Below are 21,814 nucleotides of genomic sequence, written 5' to 3'. Positions count from 1 at the left end.
GCCCAAATCAGCACAATGACGAATCAAATGAGTAACAGATTTATTTATATACAAAACTGTTTACAGCAAGATTTCTGAGTTAACATTGACCCACAAGGGAATATTGGTGTTCAGGTGTACACCACCACCTGTATCCATGGTATCAAGTCAACAGAAGGAGAAAAAAAAAAAATATTTAAGAGCACCTTGAGTCATGAAGTGAAGCGGATGAGGGAGTTTGAAGAACTGTAAGGCACAAGACACAGCATCACCAGCTTCTGTTCAACCATCATCAATCATCCATCAGTCAACTACTTAGTCAGCAAAGGCCTTGATAAAAAGTTACAATTACCCACTACAGGTACAACATGAGGATTGTGGGGAAAAATCCACAGTCTGTCATGTTTCTGTAAGGCTACACAAGCTACAAAAAAAAAAAAAAAAAAACAAGTCATTAAGGATCTCAAGTGTCTGACAATAACCATGCATGTCCACAATATGAATTAAATGGGCCGCATGCCACCCTGGCTTGGTTTTAATCAAGCCTGCATGAACCATCAAATCAAAACCATGAGTTCAAAAATTACTAAGCTAACTCAGTGGCCATCAGCCACTTAACTGGTTTTACAGTGTTAAAATGCAATTTAAATATTGCAACTCAACAATGTTCATAATTATAACGCGCTTATAAGCATATACTCTACTTATCATATCCAATGGAGAGCAAACCTGCATCACTCAAGATATAACCAATAGTATCAAACCAATTTCTAAGATTCTATTTATATTGTATAAAAAGGCCGTAAGTGTTAAATACCAAAGATCTGTTCCAATCTATACTAAATTTCTCTGAGGGTTGTCCATAAGATAACAACTTTATTACAGTCAGTAAGGAGAAATTAAACTGTAGAAACAATGGGAGAGGCCTATCTGCTTAGCAAAAAAGCTTAAAGTGTTTGTTGTTAAATATACAAATAGATTCTTCTGTCATGAAGACACAGTTCAAGAGTTCATTGGTGAACAGCATCTGAAGATGTGTTGATAAAAATTACAGTGAGAAAAATTGTGAAACCACAGGGAAATTCCTTATCAGAAATCTCATTTCGGGCTGTTCAAGGAAATCCACCATTTGTGAGAAATAATGACATTTTAACACCACATTTAAAGCAATGTGAACTGTGACTCTGCATCACTGTCAAAAAAATCCTGCTGAAATAATACACTAGTCCAAAAAAGGTCACTCACTGTACATTAACTTAACTACTCAAAATGTCATGAGACATGAGCCAATAATGTCTCAAACATCAGATTTACAAGTAGTTATTACTATAATACGTTCATGAAAAAAATTGATGCAGGTAATTGGGACAATCTTAATTTGTTTTCTGAGCATTTGGTTGAACTCAAAATCAAGATTTTGCCTAGTCATAGATTACATTTCAATATTTGAAGAATGTTCACTAGAGGTGCTTCTTTTGTCTAAAACAGATTAATTTGGCTCTTGGAAATTTCTCCCCGTGGTTACAATGAGTGAGATAGTTTGTCACTGTCTGGGCAGTTGCCTTGCTATGTAAATCAATCTGGTATCACAATGGAGGAGATAAGTTCCACTGCAGTGTCTTGGTGTTGGTGAGGTCACGATTGGCAAGCTGGTGAAGTTGTGCCTCCTGTCTTCATCAAATGAGTTTACTGATGTCCTGCATACACGTTTACATCACAGCACACTTCTTCTCCTCTGGAGCAGCATTTCCATCAGCTTTCTCCATCTCCAAAATGATCCGCTTGAAAACCTCCACAGCAGTCTGCATTGCAAGAACATTGTCAGCAGAGTGTGAATCTGTGTCAGAAATACTGTGTGGACTGCACCAATGAGTTGGTATTCAAAGGGATATCTATCATTACCTCATTCTCCTTGGCTGAGGACTCCATGAATGCAGCACCCCAGGAATCAGCAAGTTTCTTTCCCTCCTCTGGCTTGATAACCCTGGGAAAAAAACAAACAGAAACTTTACTTAATGAAAACAGAAAAGCTCTTACAACTCTTTGTAAGACTCTTTATGTTACATGAGCGCACTGACCTAGGATGGTAATATTCTATATTTCTGCTATTGTCAACAAATTCCATGGAAAGGCAGACACCAACAGTGTGTTTGTCCATCTCTTAATCCTTTCAGAGTTTCCAGGCCCCAAGCCCAGACATTCCCACTGAAGATGTAAATCTTTTAAAACAAGTAACAAATATATTCCTTTTTTTTTTTTAAAGCAAAATAATTTAATAGAACTGCTGGGCACTTTAGTTTTTTAGAAAATGTTACTCTAAGTGTAGTAGACATTAAATTTGTTGGGGTGTAATTTGAGTATTTACAGCAGCAGGACAGTGTACATGGGATCACAATAAATACACTGCAGTGCTCATGTCCATCACAAAAAAAAGAATATGATGTGGCCCATTGCAATAGTGTGGCTCACTAATGTGTTTTTAGTAGTTTTAGGACAACAACAGAGGCCTCCGTCAGAGAGGCATAAGCTAGTTGAGGCTTTGGCTACACAGTCAATGCTTGGTAGTACGATCAAGTCATTGTTAGTTTTGCTATTTTCATGGGATATGTTGACATTAAGAAAAATACAAGGACGTCACCAGACTTATCCTTTAACTGCCAAAACATCAAAGGCTACATTTACCATTAAAATGTATTTTATGCTGAATTATATTGAGTTTTAAAGGTATATTTTAAAAGTTAATAGTCTGATAGTATTATCAGTTTTAGATTTATCTGACTGTAACAACACACACGTTGTTTATATTTATAAGATTTTCACTCATCTTGATTACCTTTCCATGTGGAGATCTTTTTTGTTCCCTACAAGAACAGTTGGGACCCTAAAAAGAAAATATCCTGGTTAAAAAAAAAAAAAAAAAAAAAAATTTGCTTGGAAAAGCAGAAAAAGACACATTTGAAATCATTCAATTTTAAAGAGCCAACAAAACTTACTGAATCTTCCCAACCATGTCTAGCAGCTTATCATGTAGAACCTGCACAACTTCAAAACTGAACAGAGACACACATCAAAGTACTTTTAAATACTATGATAATACACCGTCAGTCTAAAAAAGAACCCTATACTTTAGCGTATTTTGCAGATGAATACAACACCATAAACTATAGCCTTGATAATTACCTTATAGTTGATTCAAACCCTCTCTGATACTGTATTACAAATCGAACATTATATGCATAGTTATTTAGCAATTATGCTGCAATAGATGACACTCTTGGTATACATAAAAGTGGGTTAAACCTTTATAAATCTCTGTGGTTTAGGAATAACGTATTATGAAGAGTTAAGTCTGCTGTCTACCTAATGTACAGTGTAGTCTGTGTATCATAAATAGTAACTGTCTGTCTAACATTATTCATACAGATGAATCAAACGCAACCATCCACTCACCTTTTCATGGAAGTCACCGAATAGACAAGGACATAGCCATGGATGTCCATCGAGTGGGATTGTGGAAAAATTGAGTACTCATCCTACAGACAGACAGCGTCACCAAACACAACACATAAATAATTTTTAAATCTGACACCTGAGTACACATCACAATACTAGCAGTGTCTTGGGTTAAATATTTGGCATTAACAGATCGAAAGTGTTGATTTAAAACTTAAACATCTGTCAGTTATGGTGGTAGATGAACAACTTACTTGGCCAGCTGTATCAACCAGCTGAAGATTGAAGTCTTGACCATTCACGCTGACCATTTTGTTAAAGGCTGGGAAGGGAGATTAGCTAGTTTTACTAAATATTTCTTTACATTAAGCCAAATCCTTTGTGATTTTCTTTGCCGCAGTATCTTAAATACAATCTAATGATGACACTTACTGTTTTCAATGGTTGGGTCGTAGGAGTCAACAAACTGTCCTTCCACAAACTGTATTGTAAGAGACGACTTTCCTGTGCAGGGCAAAGAAACATAGTGTGGCCGTTTTATTACTATTTTAAAACTATGTTTAAACTATCTCTTTTTTTGTAACAATGCCCTAAATTACAATATATAACTGTAACAGACATAAACACTGTGTCGGTGCAGTGATTTTTAACATTAGACTACCAGTTACAAGTGTCAAACCAACTTCTGTGACCCATTAAATTCTGTGATTTGATCTGAAATTTAAACTATATTGTCACTGGCAAATGTTATTGTCATATTTTATTTTGATAGGTGTTACCCAAGATGGTGCCTCTGTGGTATTTAGAGAGGGTCACATTTTGATAGCTGTGACTTTTGATGTACTGTAGTCTGAGATCTGTCAGGTTCTGTGATGATCAACTAGATGATACAGACCAAAGGATCATACTGACATATTGACAGATGAAGTGATAGTCCTCTTCAGACAGACCTACATACTACAGTGGCTACTGCGACAGCTATCAAAATCATCTATCACCATGTGACCTTATCTAAATATTATGAAGGCATTATTTTTGGTAACACCTACTATCACGAAAAATGATGTGCTTGAAGTATGATAAAACCGTGTGCAGCGGTGCTATAGTTGATATTTCTAATTATGTCATATAATCTGTTGGGTCACAGAACTTACTACAACATCAGCCACACAAGGATATTATAGACTATAATCGACTGGAATTGATTTGGTAGAAGGTAAATATGGTCATTGGCGGATTTCCATACATTTTTAACATTACATACTTAAGTTTGACATGCTAGACTAAAAGTCTACAGACACACACCACTTGGCACTCTTATCAGGACATCACCGACTGAGCTAACATTTTCACTGAACACCTTAAAACTAGTAACATATAGCTACAGATACACAGCGAGCCAAGGTTGACTTTAGTGTAGGTTAATGATCAACTGCGTAGCAAACACATGTAACACAACGATGAACAAAGGTGAGCTAGCGTTACCGGTGAGAGTCGGATACACTCGGTGAAAACAAAGCCAGGACGTTAGCCTGTTAGCCAGCTAGCCGACTAACATTAGCTCTGCACGAGCTCGTGTATTTTACTCACCTACAGACCTGTAACCTATAACAGCAATCTTTCGATATTTTGGTTGAGGCATTGTGTTGACAACGGTGTTCAGTAGGTTTAGATAATGTAGTACGCCGCCTAGTCTTACTATCTAAACAAACTTTTATCGCCACATTCGTCTCGCGTCACGTGACAACAACAAACTTTTCGGAGGTGCCGCTCGAGCTCTCCGCTGGGCCTCGAGCTGGAACTTCAGAGCTTAACTACCGCGAGTACAACTTGTACTTATCCCAAAAAGTGCTCTCTTTCTCTATGTCATATAGTAATCGACATCGACCAACAGTTTGAAATGAGGAAATTCTCGATTCCACTGAAATTGGAAACGACAAAAAGGTTGTTCAACGCGGTTACGATTCGCGAGTGAAACTGACGGAAACTGTCATTGTGTAAGCACACCGTCGTAAAACAGCGGGTACGTCAGGGCTGACATGGACGACAACCCTGGCCAGTTTGTACAGTAGAGGTCACTCTTTGTACGTCCCAGCCTGTTTCGGACAGCCGCCCTTCAGACTTTTCCAGACTGAACTTCAACTTGCATTGTTTCAGCATACAACAATTTGACACGGCTTTTCAGACCTATAAAATATACAGAACATAGACAGATGTTCGGTCGCTACCTCATCTGAACAGATTTTGATGGCAGTGTTGGAAGAAGTTAAAAGTACCGGTATATATACATGTAAATACATTACTGTGCAAAGGTTTTCGGCACTAAACATAGAGCGAGGATGCTTTCAAAAATAATGCCACGAATAATGCCAAGTTCTCCTAGGTACACCTGTGCAAAGTTTTGCAAGGTACTTGACGGGTAGATTTTTGGACAGCTGGACACAGTTCTTCTGTGGATTTGGTCTCTCTCCAGACCATGGCCAGACCATCTTTTGCCGGACTCCTTGTTCTTCTTGCCACTGAAGATTGTTCTTTATGACTCTGGCTGTGTGTTGGGGCTCATTGTCCTGCTGCAGAATGAATTTAGGACCGACCGGTCTCCTCTCTGATGGTGTTCTATAATGGATAAGAAACTAAACCTGACACTTTTGAACAGTACTTTAGACTCGATAACAAGGAGCAGTACTGCATTCAAAATCCTACATAAGTAAAAGTACAGAAGTATTATAGGAAAGAAGAAAATAATACAGTTCTGATACGCATATTATTATTTTTTTTCCCTTTGTTGTGAAATATTAGATCATTTTATATCTTGGGCCTTGAACAGTTACTTAAATGAAACCGTCTGCAAGGTTTAGATGGGACATCACTACAAATGCTAACACTACACAGACAGCTAAAATGTAAAGAGCAAGGCTAGGTTTAATCTTTAACAATGTGTTGTATTTTCTAAACTCATACTATGTTTTTTTATGTAAAATCTTAATCTAAAAAGTAACTAATAGCAGCTGTCAAATAAACGAGTTCCCTCCATAATGTAATTTCCCTCTGAAATGTAGTGGAGTAGAAGTATTAAGTAGCATAAAATGGAAGTACAGTACTCGAGTAAATGTACTTAGTTACACTCCACCACTGATCCAAGAAACCCAGCTAAGAAGATTCTGTTGGAACTGTTTTGTAGGAAGTTAAATAGCGCAATGTCTACTTTATATTGTACCTATCTGACCTGCCATCTACCTGGGCACAACGCCCTTGAAATCTATTTATTTAAGACTGTTCTGCTTCAGTCATAAAATTCTGTTTCTTCATCAAAGTCCATAGGTTTGGTCAGAAAAATGCCATAGCTTACTACCTTTAGTGTCTGCTATAATACCACGTGTGATTATTCTGGTTCCTGTGCTATCAGTTCAACTGAAATTATAATTATAATAAAATCTAACAAGCAATAACAAATCTGTGCTGTTTCTTCCTAAATGAGTGTCACTAGCAAAAATGTCTCAAAAGGTAAGGACATTAAGGCACAAATTTGCTGACTGCTTTAGTGTTTACTGGTGAAAACAGTCAATATATTTACCTACATCTTGTTTGTGAATTAAACAGTATACTGCTTTAGACATTACACACTTTGATGCCCACCCATACACTCCAATCAATCGTCTGAGTCAGACCCCTTGTCCTATATGTTCTGTTGAGGAACTATTCTACCTTGAAATCAGTGAACAACATAGTCTAGTGTTCTCTCTGAACATTGCCATATAATGTGGTGGATATATTTCTTGAACAGGCAACAGTTAGCATAAATTTATCTCACCTCTTATATTGTTCTCAGATTTGTGATGACAAGTCTGTGTTGGAGGCAACACCAACATGCAGGGGCATTCACTCCAATGCCAGCAGTGTCAGAGCATTTTAAGACTCCATGGCTGGGTTTGGAACTTGTAGATTTTGGGTACCATCGAAATAGCACCGGGCATTGAAAACTGTGAACTAACAAAAGTTTTGCTGTATTATTCTTTGATCAGATATTTCCTGACTTAACTATATAGATATTACTGCAAAAGTTTAGGCAAAGTTCTCATGTGGATGACTTTTGTTAAGACAAAATAATACAGATGCATTTCAAAAGTCTGGCTTATATATAACAAAAAAGGGATTGTATTGAAAATATACCTCAGTTTGTGGTATAGGTATGCTTCTTTCGGTAGCAAAACTCAGGTATTATATTGGCACTGGCATAAAAAAAAATCAAAGGATAGCTAGCCCTACTTTTATTTGAACAGAGTCCATTATTCTAAAGAAAAACAAAGTCAGAGTAGCAGTTATTCAAACACATGGGACAGGTAAGGCTGCTGCTGAGTTCCTCTTGCTACTCTGCTTTTGGCACCTCCTGGATCCCAGCGTGCTGTGTACTACAAGGGCAACATGTTAATTCGTCTTTTGAACCAATTTTGTGCGCTGTTCAAAATCAGGAAATGTGATCAGAAGCCTGCAGCGTTCGTACAGTGAAGCATCATAATGGCAGATAAGGTGTGGTTTAATATAAATTAGCTTACACTAACGACAACTGCAGCTTAAAGCTACTATAAACATACAATGTATCAGATTTAAGAAGAGACCTGCACAAAATAATCTCAATGAAAAATACAGCCAAGTAACTACTAAGTGTATTCATGTAATGTGTGTGTTTGAAGATTTTATTTATTTATTTATTTATTTATTTATTTATTTTTAAGTCTTTTAGTCTTTATGCAGATTTGTAGCTCTTGTAAGCCTCTTCCCTGCCGCTGGCTCATAGGCGGCTAAGCTCTGGATGTCACCGGAAATTGTTTGGAACTGGAGGTAAACGCTGCCGGGAGATGCCGCCGTCATAAATAGTCAGATGAAAATACAGAATAACCTCACTGAAACGGCCCTGACAGGGACAGGTAAAGCAGCAGTTACTGGAAGAACCTGGCGACCCTACAAAGTACTTTTGTTGTCACCTGCCTCCGCTGTGTTGTGTTATAAAGTCAGCTTCCAGGCTTCAGGGAGAGCAGGCTAGCTAGCTAGCTAACCACTAGCTGGATAGCTATAGCACTCTGGGAGGCGGTGGGTGCCATAGCAACGGTTTAGGAAACATTGGCTGTGGTGGCTAGCTAGCTAAGATAGTTCAAGCTAACGGTGGTTTGTTATGCTAACGTTAAAGAAGGTGTCGTAGAGACTTCACTGTCCTATTTAGCGTTAGGCAGCCACAAGTCAGTGTTATCTACCTTGCGTCATTGCAGATATTACTTAGCTGTAACTTTGCTCCGTGCTTTTTAATAAGCTGTCAAGGATGGCAGATTGTTGTAACGTTATAGTGTTGAATTGAGCTAACTTGGCTAACGATAATTTCCATCACATGCAGTAAGCTAACGTTAGCCGCCGAGGCCGACCCGTAAACTTTACCTCAACGCCACCGTTATGTAAACGCTGACTTTCTGTACTACGACCTGGATTTCAAATTAATTTGTCTCGGATGAGCCCAACGTTAGATTGGCTCATCATTAAATTACTTTGTCAATGTTGTCATGATTCAACCTAATTGTTACTGTGTCAATCAGTTGGTCTGTAGCTGCTAAGGTTAAAGTTAGAGCTAACTTAGCTGCTAGTTAACTATTTTCTCGTACAATTAGTTAACCCACATCGGTTAATCTTCAGCAAATGTATTGTTAGTGAGCAAATGTTACACTAAAGTATTGGTGCAGTTCAAAATCCATGGCCTTAGTTAAATTTCACCGACAATTTAACGGTAGTTACATTTAAGCTAGCTGTTAGTGTTTTCCTGCACTTTTCTTTTTCTTTTTTTTTCTCTTTTTTTTGATATTGGAAGTTTCCGATGTAATTTGACTTAATTTATATCTCAAGCAATATCAATTTAACTTGACGTAGATCAGGCGTTTTCATTTCATAATGTGATGTCAAATTGTACCTTTACCTGCAACAACTGCATGTTTTCATGTTATTTTAAAGGAAGTTGCACAGGTGTGATTATGTTTAGTCATGCTTGAGTGAATCAGTGCACGAGTTCATGTGTGAGAGAGTGAATTCAGTTTGATCATAACCGCTGACATAAATGTCATTTCAGTATTCTGCTTGAACTAGTATGGATGTTGATGACTGCAATGGCCGGTCTTACATATCAGGTAGTACCCTTACAAATTGCATCACAGATATACTTACCTTCAAAGGTTGACATGTTGTCAAATGACACATCTTGCGTGTGTTTTCTTTTTCGTTGCAGCTAGTGGAGACTCTTCAATGGAAAGAGAGTTTTCTGGGGCCCTTGGAGGTCCAACAGTGAGCACTCCAAACAGCAAGGAGACCTCTCCTAGTCGATCCCTCAGTGGTCAGTGAGAAAATAAGTGTGAATCCCACAAAATGGACTATGTAATGGTTAATTTAATCCCAAAATTATTTAGCATGTCTCATCTTTATTAGTTCCCAATATATAATGGAACTGCCTGCCACTTTTACTGTGATATGTCAAATGTTTTCAAAGATTGTGCAAAGATGTACAAATATGTTCATGGTCTTTTTATTATTCATTTTACACTTAATAATATCAATTAGAGATTAAGTTACTGAGGCAGCCCTACTCTAATCACATAAGTAATGACATGTAAACCTATGCTCACTCTGTTATATCTTTCTCTTAAGTCTAGCAACACGCTGGTTGACAATCACATTTAAGGCCTAATTTATTTTGGCTCTTGCACCTCAAGCCAACTCCATTAAAGTGGAGTTGTACAGTGATGAAGACCCAGGTCGCAGTACTGAAGATGAACGAGGGGAGCGGGTAGAGGAAGGAGGTTCAGAGCAGGGATCTGAGGCTGCCGGAGGCTACAGGGAGCTCAACAATCCTGAAACCATGCCAACTGGAGCCACCAGGCTGCCAAATGGAAAGCTCAAATGTGACGTCTGTGGAATGATCTGCATTGGGCCTAATGTTCTCATGGTGCACAAACGCAGCCATACAGGTGACTGATCAGTTTAGTTTAGAAAAATCTTTTCTGAGAGAAAAAATTTCTTTTTGTCCAATAAAATAGGTTAGATATAATACATTTGGCTTATGTCTCGCAGACATGTTTATCTTTTTCTTTATGATATGTTGTATTATATGCCATTGTCACAAGTACTGACCCTGTATTGATGCATAGTTACAGTGGAGTCAAAATATGGAGGAAAACATAAGATTTTTTTTTTTTAATTTTTTATTATGCAGAGCTGAAACTTTGCTTGTGCAAATGTATTTGAAACCGGTTATTAATCAAGATGAATGGCAGAAAGAAGCTGCTCTGATAATTGTAATTTATCACATAAACTTGGATGTATAACAATGTGCCATACACTATACATGTAGTTAGAGAAGCTTGGTTGACAGGCTTTCATCTATCCCCAGGTGAGCGACCATTCCAGTGTAATCAGTGTGGTGCCTCCTTTACTCAAAAGGGTAACCTGCTCCGTCACATCAAGCTGCACTCAGGGGAGAAGCCCTTTAAATGTCCCTTCTGCAGCTATGCCTGTCGAAGACGAGATGCACTTACTGGCCACCTTCGCACTCATGCAGGTAGGACAGATTCACGATTAATGAGGGACTTTTGTAGTAAAATAGTTGACATGTTTAGACGGTAATAACGCTATATTGTTACTTTGTCCCCAGTGTCCTCTCCAACTGTAGGGAAGCCATATAAGTGCAGTTATTGTGGCCGTAGTTACAAACAGCAGAGCACCCTGGAGGAACACCGTGAGCGTTGCCACAGCTACTTATCAAGTTTGGAGTCACAGCAGCCATCCAGTGCACAGAATGCAGGTATTTGTTTTAGGACATTCATTGGCATTACATATCAGAAGTAAACAACATTTTCTCAGATAAGACAGAAGTCTAAATCACGATATAGTGTTGCAAATATAAGTTTCCAAAGGGATTGTAGTAGCATCTAATGTAGAAATGTAGTCTACCTCCTTAACAAGGTAATGCACAGAATCCCCATATGTAGTCACTTTTACTGTATATCTAAAACGTGGTTTAGATTCTAATGAAAACCAGCATACAACATTTGGGATAAATGCTGTCTGGGTTATAAGAAAACCCCAAAAAATAACATTACAATTTGTTTGTACTCTGTGCAGGAGAGGAGATGAGAGAGCTAGAGTTTATACCAGACTCTCTACTGCAGCCCTCCTCAGACAAGATGGCATTTATCGATCGGCTTGCCAACAGCATCACCAAACGCAAGAGATCCACACCACAAAAATTTGTAGGTGAGCATTTGGTCTCAGTGTGGACGGGTTCAGGAAACTTAGAAAGCAGCATTCCTTGCTTGAATTGGATACCAAGTGCATTAAGACTGATCCTCCTTATGACGTGACAATCACCTCTCAGGATTTTATGCATATTTGTTTTTATCCAAGTTGTATGATTCATCATAGTTTACCATCAATTATTTGGTTTGAACAGGTCTGATTCCCCTATAGTTGCAGGACTAGACTCCAGTCATTTAACTGAAACAAAAACCTAAATTTGATTGTCTTGAAGACTTAACAACAACATAACTACCAGTGTCATTATGAGTTTCAGAATGAATCCAAAAAATTCGGCAGGTTGTTCATTTACCTGGGCAAGCTTTCCAAATACTAATATATCTTCCACAGACATCCATTGTACAATATCGTAAGATTTTCTTTTTCACTTGCAGGACAGAAGCACATACGCCTCAACCTTGGGGATGCACCTTATGAACTCAGTGCTGGTTTGGATAAAGATGGGGAGATGTCCACTGGGGATCTTGAAGCCCCGCACTTTACTGGTCTGGGAGGAGAATATACAGGCACAACAGGTAATGGAGGAGGGGTATCAGACACACTGAGGCCTTTACACCTTCCCACCACTCACCCTTCATGTCTGTCGGAACTCAGGCCGATCCACAGCTCCTCCCACACCCCTGTCGCTCTAGGCCCGAGGCTAGATTGTACAGGGACAGGAGCTGGGCTGGGAGCTACGGGTGTAGGGGGAAGGGAGGCAGCAGAGGGTCATGAAGACCTGCCTGTCGGTCGAAGTCATGCACCCTCACCTAGCAATGGTTGCCAGGACTCTACAGACACAGAGAGCATGCCAGATGAGCCATGCAACAGTACTGCTCTGACCCTAACTCTGCACAGTAACAATGGCCATCATCTCCTCCACTCCAACAACCATAACCCAGTGCCTCCTCCCATTGCACACCACAGGAGTCGGGACAGACACAGCCCCAGCCACGCCAAAGAAAGGGAGGTGGAAAGAGAGGATGGAGGCCACTCGGCTCCCCCACCTCCTGCCCTCGCTCCAACTCCCAGCTCACCTATAGCGCCCTCCTCCACTTCCAGGGAGGCTTTTCGGGTTGTAGACGGGGAGGGACGGGCTGTGCGCTCTTTCCGTTGTGAGCACTGCCGTGTGCTTTTCCTGGACCATGTCATGTTTACCATCCACATGGGCTGCCACGGTTTTCGCCAGCCTTTCGAGTGTAACATCTGTGGCCACCGCAGCCAGGACCGCTATGAATTTTCTTCACACATCGTCCGCGGAGAGCACATCCTTGACTGAGGATAAATGGTGGACAACCTGCTTCACCTTGAGCAATTTTTACACTGATACAAGGACCTGGCAGGGTTTGGTCTGCACACAAGCTAAAGGGAGCACTGCTGATGTTAAACTGATACAAATATTTCAAAGAGGCACTGGTACAGTAATTATGTACCAGCATTAATGGAGACTTCATGTGTATGTTTCTAAAATTATAATAGTGATCCTTATTTTTAATGCACTTCAAACAACAAATCTATTTAAAATGCACTTTTAATTAAATGTATTCCAAAGGAGATGGAGAGCCAAATCACTTTTTCATCCACAGATGTGCCTTGCTCCAAAATTCAGGATTCAAAGCTGATGCACAAATTATAGTAGACAAATCTGACTTTTGTCCATAACATGAAAACTTTCTGTTCTTGTGCACTTTAACAGAAATAACATAAAAAATTAATGTGAAGTTGATAGGCCCATCTACAGTGGAATCTGTAGATTTTTAATGCCTTGTTCTAAAAGCACTTTTTCAGTTAAATGGTTCCCTAACAAACATTAAGTTCTGCAAAGTTTTTTCCAATTTGGGGCTGATCGTGTACAATGGAACATTTTTTAAAATGCGAAGTGAAGTGCAGACCAAACTCAAAAACCAGGTCCAAGTTGAATAGATGTGTTTGAGGAGTTGTCCATGAATTAGAAATGCACTTTTGTTTTTAATGGGGGTGTGGTTGAAAGATCTGAGTGTGTGTGTCTGTGTCTGTCTGGGTGTGTGTGCGTGCTAGCGTGCTAGCGTGCGAGAGAGTAAGAACGTGAGAGCCCCTGTGTTTTTTGGAAGTAAATTGAATAAGTAAGTGAAAAGTGAAGGCCTTTATTTGTGTGAATGCTTAGTGGGGCTGTGTATGAAATGTTTGTTTTTCTTTTCTATGACTGCTTTTGTTGCACTGATACCTGCCAGAATACTATGATTATATTAAACTATTTTGTAGAATACATTAATGACCTGCACATTTATCTCAAATGTGAGAAACACTGATGGAATATCTTTCTCACTAGGAAAGGAGTATGAGTATCACTGCCAAAATTTTAGAGATTACTGAAGAGGTTAGGGTCTTGATAAGTCCTCAGCATTTTCCCTTTCGTCACTCCATCAAACCAACACTAATCTTTTTATGCTATATTTAAACATGATTTTAGGGTTATCTCATCGTATTGTGCCTTTCTTCATCCTGATCACACCTTGTTGACCAGACTGAAGGACATGAGCTACCACGTCACATCTTGAAACCGATCATTTCGAGTGATGTTAGAGATCATGAGTTGAAGATGATGATATAAGCACTCAAGTTGTTATCCAGACACTGTTAAGCGTCTGGCTTATGGCCTTGCACAATATCTATTTATCCTATTCAGATATAGTTGATTTTTATTAAAGTGTTGGCAAAAAAACAATTCTGCTAATTTATCAAAGACTAAATGTGCATGGCATTTGGCACATGCTGCTATGACATGAATGAGTGCAGTGTACAGTGGCAGTTTACTACCGTCCTCACAGGTTAAATCCAAAAAAGGTGTTTTATTTGCTTTTTCTTTGAACACATTTCAGTCCGCAGAGTCACCAGACGCTGGTGTGACAGTAGAGTGAATCAGGTGTTTATTTCACAATCAGTTTTTGTCAGTTGTGATTTAGAATAAATATCCTGTCTCGGTAAAAATTGTGCAGAAACAAAATGTATGTCAAGAGAATTGTGTCAGTTCGAAGAACGCTGTCAGCTCGTGATTCTGGCTATCTGTTTACATGTTAAAACAACAGAGATAATTGTTTTGGCTACCTATCATTAATATTTCACTTTACACACTTTAAGCACAATAAGTGGTACTGTCCAGTAGGCTAAGTTGTGAAGTCTAGATTACAGAATTGGGCACAAAAAGTAAAGCAGTTTGCACTGACAAACGGGACATTTTTAGATGAGTGATCTCCATGTACCCCATTATAAAATGACCTCATAGAAAGTTTTGGACAGGCTGAGTTTTTCATGTATGCACTGTTGTCCAAAAAGGCTGGAAAAATACTGACAGTAGTCAAAATCATCAGCTGACTTGAGCCCATTAACTTTTATGTGGTGCAGAAAATGGCTTATTGAACAACATTCCCCCTCTGTTTAGCAGAACTGATAATTGACATTACGCCATAGATGTGTAGATCTTTTCTGCTTCAATAAATGTTGCTTTTCAGAAGTCTTTTACAGGCTAATCAGGAAACCACTGAACCATTCAAGGCTCTAAATGGACATTAAAGTTCATTTTAGCGTTGGGAACCGTTCCTTGGTTCTGTCATGTACTGAATTTAATCATGTATGGATTCCCAGATTTTTAAGTAGTGGTCTGAATCTGTAGAATCTCCAAAATAGTGCTTTTATGAAGAGGAATTTTAAAAAGTACTTGGTTTTCATATTATTTTTAGAACACAATGAGCATGGTTCTGTATACCAACGAATAATGGTTCCCTCCTGACTGAGCCAAAGAACCACTACTACCTTCTGCTAAGCACTTTTCCTTATTAGTGGCAAAATGAAACACTAAAGTAAATGAATATATTTGTACATACAGTCTGAATTATGAAAAAGCTACAAAGTAAACACCTTTTTTCTTTTCCTTGCTCCGTCAGAAAAACTTTATAGATGTTAAAAAAATGGTCGTCTCCCCTTAGGTTTGCAGATGACATTTAGAAAAGCTAATCGAGGGTTTCCCTTTGAAAATAAATAATGTAAATGTTTGCCTCGGTACACTTTTGTTTCAAGAATTGTTACATGTTCTTAAGTGGAGCTACATTTGTTTGAGGGATGATTAGAAAGTTGGCTTTGGTGCACATTGCTGTATGAGAGATTTTTTTTAACCATCTAATTTTAAAAAAATCAGATTATCTTGCGTTAATATAAGAATACAGACTGTTAGGTCATGTTAGGACAGAAGTTGGTTTGTAAATTCAACAACACAGAATTTTGAGATGTAGTTTTCTGCAACCTGATCTAGATAACATTTAGTTCGACTTCAATGTAAATGATTTGACAAGTTGTCATTGCAAACCATTGAAATCATGTCAGTTTGCATGGGCAAAAAAGAAATGCTTTGACCGATCAATTACATTTTACACCCTGCTTTACTGTGAATATTCTGATTTAGGCAACAACTTGTCTCTAAAAAAAAGCCCCAGGTGTGATTCTTCTCCAGTAGGTGTGATTTGTGTAGAGTAGACTTTGCTATCGTGCCTTTGGCCTGAGGTCTTTTCTGCATTTTTTTTCCCCCCTCAACAGTTTTAAATCTCACATTTTAAATGTAAAGCTTATTGTGTTAATCCCATGGTTCAACACTGCACATTACAAAAGGCTCCACATTGTTTTGGCCATATTTGAAATTTTTTATTCACCAACAGCTGTAGACTGAACGTAAAACCAACTGTGATCAGTGACCCTGGCAAGATCCAATTTGTCATTCTCACAACTAGATGACCATAAATCCATCAGAATAACTTTGGTAATGCTGGCAGCTAGGAGCCAAAGAACTAACTTCAGATAAAATGTGTAAACCTTCCTGTACCTCTGAACCTGCAGCCATTATGTTGAACTTTAAAGTGATGAATACTGTAGAAAAATACTATATGTAAACCTGGTCCATGACTCAGCTAATCCCTTGTAGAACTGTATTTTTTAAGGTCGTAAATTCTGCATCAAGCAGGTATGAATTCCATTATCTGAAAGCCTCTTTTCCCTTCACGAGTTGCAAGTTTGGACAGTTTTTTTTTTTTTTTAATTCCTTTGTGCTACACCAGGCAGTAAAGTGCTTCTAAACCTGATGCATGCGGTACCAACGCTGTTTGCTCCTCATCCTACACCCCAGTCACCTTTTCTGTTGTATTCGTAAGGACAACCAAATAAACTGTCTATTCCAATTCAAGACTATACTTCAGAAAAGAAACTAACTCTAGTTTTGTGGTATTTTGTATTCAAATGTTTTCGGTGTTGCACCATATGTTCCCTTCAGTTTTACTCTTTAACCTCCCCCCTCCTGTAAATGGTCTGATATCGCTTTAAATAACTGCAGAGCCTTTTCAAATGTATCATATATAATTATGCATTTGCGAAATTTGATCTCAAACTACTGTAAGTTTTGTACTGTAAGAAAGTCTATTCCAAATAAAATACTTGACAGGCCTGTCTTTCCTACAACTACACAACACATGGTCAGTTAAGAATAACGAGCTTCACACTTTAAAGATTTTGTAAAGATTTTTGACTTTATTCTTCAGGTGTACAGCATCTTCAAAATCTGCATTACATGGGCTTTGGAGGAGCTCTTGGTGCACCAGCCTGTTAAACAGAAAAGAAAAAAAAAGTTTTAGCTTTGTGACTTTGATTGCAGGTATTTTGACTTGTCAAAAACAGCTGTTACATTAATTACCGTGTTGAGTATATTAGCTCCAGTTATCTGGTATTCGACAGGCTCACTTGTTTCAACTAAACCATCATTTAACATTAGTTTCACTTGTTTTTCCCCCCGGTATGACTGGTCCGATTATTCTCGTTGAAATAACATTGTACAGCTTCACTGAACATGTGTCCCGAAACACATTGTTGTGGATGGTACTCACTGTGGGCCTGAATCTGGGTGGCGGGGTGCGGTCTTTCCTGGCCTCGCAGGAGCGGTTCCTCACCACCTTACTGTGGATGGCACAGCTGACGCAGTAGTGCAGCTTTACATAGAGCTTGGGCAGAATGTAAGCTGCCGAGTGGACACAGGAGAAAGGTATGGATGAGGATATGCCGCAGCAATAAAAATACTAAAACTGCCTGTGATGTGTGACACGACAAAACCGCACTCACAGTCAAAGACACTGGCCTCTGAGATGTCTCTCACGGCAGCCGCCTCCACTATGTTCCTGATGACAAACTTCTTGATGGCCTTGTCCTTGGGGACACAACGGGCACAGTTTGTGCAGCGGATGGGCTGCACGTGCCCACGGCCCTTCTTGGCGCGACCGTTATTCCTCCTCTTCTTAGTCTGTAAGACAGAAACCACAGTTATTACAGGCTACATTACGGCCTAACAATTAGGGCTGGGTATTAAACTTCATTACTTCAGTAACAAATGATGGATCACAGAGTCAAAATCAATCAAGCTCCGAAAGCTGGCGTCACAGCACCATTGGATTCAAAATTTGCCTATCTGCGGAAAAACGTCTTCAAAAATAAGCCATTTTTTAAAAAAGCATGGATTTCCTACACATTCCAAAACTTTAAAAAGTATTAATAGGGTAGCAGCTAACATTTATTTTCATTATCGATTGATCTGCCTTCTTCCTCCATTTATTTGTTGTCTATAAAAGGTCAGGAAATAGCAAAAACTGTCCATCTCAGTTTCTCAGTCCAAACCGACATCTTCAAATGTGTTGTTTTATCCAACAGTCCAAACCCCAAAGATAAAGAAAATATATTAAACAGAAAAGCAGGGAATCTTCATAGGAGAAGCTGCAAACAGCTTTTTTGTGGGCCCATTTTAAAATCAAACTTACTTTGATGACTGATTATTACAATAATTGCCAATTATTTTTGTCAATGGACTAATCATTGCTGCTGTAGCTACTAGTATTTTGTTTTTAAAAAAAAAAAAAATGGCAATTAATAAAGGACAAACACAACATAACGACGTGAACAGACAATGCTGTCGTCTATAAGACGTGGTGTCAGTATTTTGTTGGGTGAACCCAGCAAACGTAGGCTGAATGCTCCAGTGGACCATCAAATGCACGGGCTGGCTGCGCTGTCTCCAGTGACTGCTAAATATATTGTTAAACGTGAGCTTTTGCATTTCTTGTTTTGTTATTTTGCTTGACATATTAGAAAACACCTCGAAAGAATAACATTTTTTTAATCCACATCCATTACTGTGTTTTACCGCACTTTAACAGAGGCGTTATCCTTTGCTAGTTCACAGGAACACATGCACAAAACGGTTAGCCTGCTAACAGCTAGCATTAGGCCCAGACCCTTTTTTTTAATCATTTTGTGCGACATCTAACATCGATTCCCCACACTGTGGTTTTGCTATGTGTTTATAATACCTAAGGAGATACAATCAAATATGACTGATCGAATAAAACACCAGTTTATTCTGATTTTGCCATACGGCCGTCACTGAAACACACTCACCATGTTGCACGGGAAGCTGGAAAGAGGACCGGAAGAGGTTGTACCGCGAGAAGTAGTGCAATCCGCTCCGCCCTCTAAATACTTATATTGAAAAGACAAACTAATCGATATCTTATTTTATTTTTCTTATCTGCAAAATAGTGTATACTGTTTCCAGTTCAAATAAGAAACAATTACATAATTTTTATTTTGCAAAATAACGTTAACAAAGTTTATTCGCGGAGGGATATCAGTGTACAGAGGTTTTTTTTTATCCAAGTACCACCGCAGTGAGCGGGGTTCTCTGTTACTACAATAATCCGGATCAGGGGCGTTGCCGTCGAGCAACGCCGTGTTATAAAACAAGTACACCCATCTTCAGTTCTTCTAGTAACATCGACAGGATAAAGTTTGCTTAAATATTATGAATATTGCCCAGCAAAAAAGAAAAAAGAAAAAAACATTTAAAAATAGAAAGGTAAAGCTAAGTGTTTAATTTGTGACTGACATGTGATTTTAAATGTGAAATTAATCAGCCTACCTCATTCTCTTGGTTTTATTGGCCATATGATTTTCACCTTAGAGTGAAAATGGCCTTTTTTTAACAAGTGTTTTAAATGAATCTATATCTGGATCACTGCAAATTATGTAAACTTTACATGAATCTAAATTGCAGTACCACAATCTAGAAATTATCCGTTCAAAGTAAAAGTCATGAATTTAAAATTGTACTTAAGTAAAAGCATAAGAGTAGCAGCATTAAAATATACTTATAGTAGTCATTGACCTAAGTGGCCAATTTTAGAATGACATTATTGGATTTAAACTATTGATGTAATAATGTGCGCATCGCTGTAGTGTTGCAGATGGTAAAGGTGGAGCTCATTTTGATTACTTCACATACTGATGGTAACAATATTCTCACAGGGATCACAGATCTTAACCTAATGTAATGCATCATAATTTATTTGTTGACTGTATAATGTATTTCTAATCTGAATCTGCAAAGTAACTAGTCACTAAATTATATAAATGTAGTGGAATAAAAGTACAGTATATGCCTCTGAATTATAGTGCAGTGGAACTAGGAGGTAGCAGAAGAAGAAAATGTTCAATTAAAGTACAAGCACCTCAAAATTATACTTAGTAAATGTACTTACTTACGTTTCACCACTGATTACAGCCAAATAATTTTCCAAAGCTTGCTGTAATGTTTTAGATTTAGAAATGCGTTTTTCTTATCTCTGCAAGGTATGAAAATACTTCTGCAGACATGAAGCTTGCTTGAATCAGATGAAAGTGAGTAATGCAGTTTTTGTGGCAATGTAGCTGTAAGTGTATAAATGATCACAGACGTCTGCACTGCATTTCCCCCCAACAGTATTGCAACTTTGAGGAAAACTGAACGAACATAATCTTCAGTGCGATACTCAAGCAAGTTTTAGGTCTGCGAATTGATGTTCATACTTCGCGGGAATGAAAAGCTACATGGAAGATAGAAAAAAATTTCCCCAATTCTATTGACTTAAAAAACGTCGCAAGTAACGCACGTCGCTTGTAGGATGTTGGATAAACATGCAAAATAACAGGTTTAGTTCTTTACATCTCTTGTGCATAAGCTACCAGGCATATACTACTGGACGTCCTCCAAATAGTTACAGCTGGGCTTCAGGTCAAACAATGGGACAGTGCTGTGTTGAAGCGGAGACACATATTCTTTGAGAAACCTATTGATGGCACCGCATCGAAAGGTTAATCCATTTGGAAGATGTGACTTTTAATATCTCTACAGCAAACGGGACAGTGAAGCCGTTAGAAACAGCAGCGCTCACAATGACATCAAAGTAGGGGAACTTTTTAGAAGGTCTTTCATTTAACTACACACTTGTACAAATGGGGCATATATTTTTGCATCTCTCCTCTTCAGCGAGGCCAAGAAGGAGATGCACTGTGACATAGAGATGAAAGAGCTGCAGGATAAGCAAGTGTATTTAGAGGAATCTGTCAACACTTCACATTATTCCTTATTTATTCACTTGCTATTCTAATGTCTCCTTTTGGTCCTCCTCAAAAAAGAAGGCAAGGTTTATTTATCTAAGTCCCTCGGATGATGCTGCCATCATCTCCAAAGTAACATGTAGCCTTTCTGGTAATTAGTCAGTTTCTACAGAAGGCTTTCCAGTGGCGCTCTTCCTTAATTGTCTGTTACAAATGAGCAGGTCTTTGCACAAAAATGCTATTCAGTAGATTCTTATACAAAACACCTAAAGAAAAACACACTTAAGAAGGCTCATGTGAGCTGTAGCGTCATGTCAGGGAAGCACTCTGCAAGCTGTTCTAACATTTCTGTCTTTGCACTTTAACATAATGTCCCGTTGCTGTGTAGAAACGTCTTTTTACATTATGGTTAAAAGATTTTTTTTGTGATTGAGCCACTATCTAAAGGAGCAGAGATTTTTAAACTTCTGCAGTCCTGTAATATGCAGTTTAACTGTTACTTAAAATGTATTTGTTAATAGCTGAGCACAATTTTTCTGCCTTTAGTGAAGAGTTGTACAGATTTATTGGGGTTTTGGCAGCTGCCGCTGCGTCTGGTTATACACAATCTGACACAGGAACCATC

General features: G+C 38.5%; 3 protein-coding genes across 8 annotated transcripts; 1 reads left to right on the top strand and 2 right to left on the bottom strand.

Annotated features, from left to right (window-relative positions):
* Nucleotides 1–25: 25 nt before the first annotated feature.
* On the bottom strand, nucleotides 26–5,540 carry rhebl1 (Ras homolog, mTORC1 binding like 1). 2 transcript variants are annotated; one of them, XM_040159414.1, is made up of 8 exons: nucleotides 5,440–5,540; nucleotides 3,865–3,936; nucleotides 3,687–3,754; nucleotides 3,430–3,512; nucleotides 2,973–3,029; nucleotides 2,813–2,860; nucleotides 1,882–1,963; nucleotides 26–1,781 (listed from the first exon to the last, which is right to left on the bottom strand). In XM_040159414.1, exons 1-8 carry the CDS (start codon nucleotides 5,471–5,473, stop codon nucleotides 1,689–1,691), a joined length of 537 nt encoding a protein of 178 aa, XP_040015348.1. In that variant the 5' UTR covers nucleotides 5,474–5,540; the 3' UTR covers nucleotides 26–1,688. The 2 variants fall into 2 exon arrangements, with proteins under 2 accessions (XP_040015348.1, XP_040015347.1); XM_040159413.1 differs by having other exon boundaries at nucleotides 28–1,781; nucleotides 5,023–5,499.
* Nucleotides 5,541–8,201: 2,661 nt separating this feature from the next.
* On the top strand, nucleotides 8,202–17,211 carry LOC120807495 (zinc finger protein Eos-like). 5 transcript variants are annotated; one of them, XM_040159623.1, is made up of 8 exons: nucleotides 8,202–8,271; nucleotides 9,539–9,596; nucleotides 9,695–9,799; nucleotides 10,176–10,430; nucleotides 10,853–11,020; nucleotides 11,114–11,263; nucleotides 11,584–11,715; nucleotides 12,150–17,211. In XM_040159623.1, the coding sequence occupies exons 2-8, from the start codon at nucleotides 9,557–9,559 to the stop codon at nucleotides 13,031–13,033; spliced, it is 1,734 nt and encodes a 577-aa protein (XP_040015557.1). In that variant the 5' UTR covers nucleotides 8,202–8,271; nucleotides 9,539–9,556; the 3' UTR covers nucleotides 13,034–17,211. The 5 variants fall into 5 exon arrangements, with proteins under 5 accessions (XP_040015557.1, XP_040015555.1, XP_040015556.1 ...); XM_040159621.1 differs by having other exon boundaries at nucleotides 8,235–8,357; XM_040159622.1 differs by having other exon boundaries at nucleotides 8,235–8,398.
* Nucleotides 17,212–17,279: 68 nt separating this feature from the next.
* Nucleotides 17,280–19,343, bottom strand: LOC120807497 (40S ribosomal protein S26). The gene is made up of 4 exons (XM_040159626.1): nucleotides 19,213–19,343; nucleotides 17,887–18,064; nucleotides 17,655–17,785; nucleotides 17,280–17,373 (listed from the first exon to the last, which is right to left on the bottom strand). The coding sequence occupies exons 1-4, from the start codon at nucleotides 19,213–19,215 to the stop codon at nucleotides 17,338–17,340; spliced, it is 348 nt and encodes a 115-aa protein (XP_040015560.1). The 5' UTR covers nucleotides 19,216–19,343; the 3' UTR covers nucleotides 17,280–17,337.
* Between the last annotated feature and the right edge of the window lie 2,471 nt (nucleotides 19,344–21,814).

This window comes from Xiphias gladius, chromosome 21 (genome assembly GCF_016859285.1).
Source record: "Xiphias gladius isolate SHS-SW01 ecotype Sanya breed wild chromosome 21, ASM1685928v1, whole genome shotgun sequence".
Lineage (NCBI taxonomy): Eukaryota > Metazoa > Chordata > Actinopteri > Istiophoriformes > Xiphiidae > Xiphias > Xiphias gladius.
The sequence above is the reverse complement of the archived record's forward strand: the minus strand, read 5'-3'. Positions and strand labels throughout refer to the sequence as shown.

Coding starts and splice junctions, on each gene's coding strand:
- LOC120807497 (XM_040159626.1), bottom strand. Junction 17,786..17,886: donor AGAGGCCAGTGTCTTTGACT/GTGAGTGCGGTT, acceptor TCCACTCGGCAG/CTTACATTCTGCCCAAGCTC. Junction 17,374..17,654: donor CACCCAGATTCAGGCCCACA/GTGAGTACCATC, acceptor TCTGTTTAACAG/GCTGGTGCACCAAGAGCTCC.
- rhebl1 (XM_040159413.1), bottom strand. CDS start 5,074: ATGCCTCAACCAAAATATCGAAAGATTGCTGTTATAGGTTACAGGTCT. Junction 3,937..5,022: donor TATAGGTTACAGGTCTGTAG/GTGAGTAAAATA, acceptor TGCCCTGCACAG/GAAAGTCGTCTCTTACAATA. Junction 3,755..3,864: donor CGACCCAACCATTGAAAACA/GTAAGTGTCATC, acceptor CTCCCTTCCCAG/CCTTTAACAAAATGGTCAGC.
- LOC120807495 (XM_040159623.1), top strand. CDS start 9,557: ATGGATGTTGATGACTGCAATGGCCGGTCTTACATATCAG. Junction 11,264..11,583: donor ATCCAGTGCACAGAATGCAG/GTATTTGTTTTA, acceptor TACTCTGTGCAG/GAGAGGAGATGAGAGAGCTA. Junction 11,716..12,149: donor CACACCACAAAAATTTGTAG/GTGAGCATTTGG, acceptor TTTCACTTGCAG/GACAGAAGCACATACGCCTC.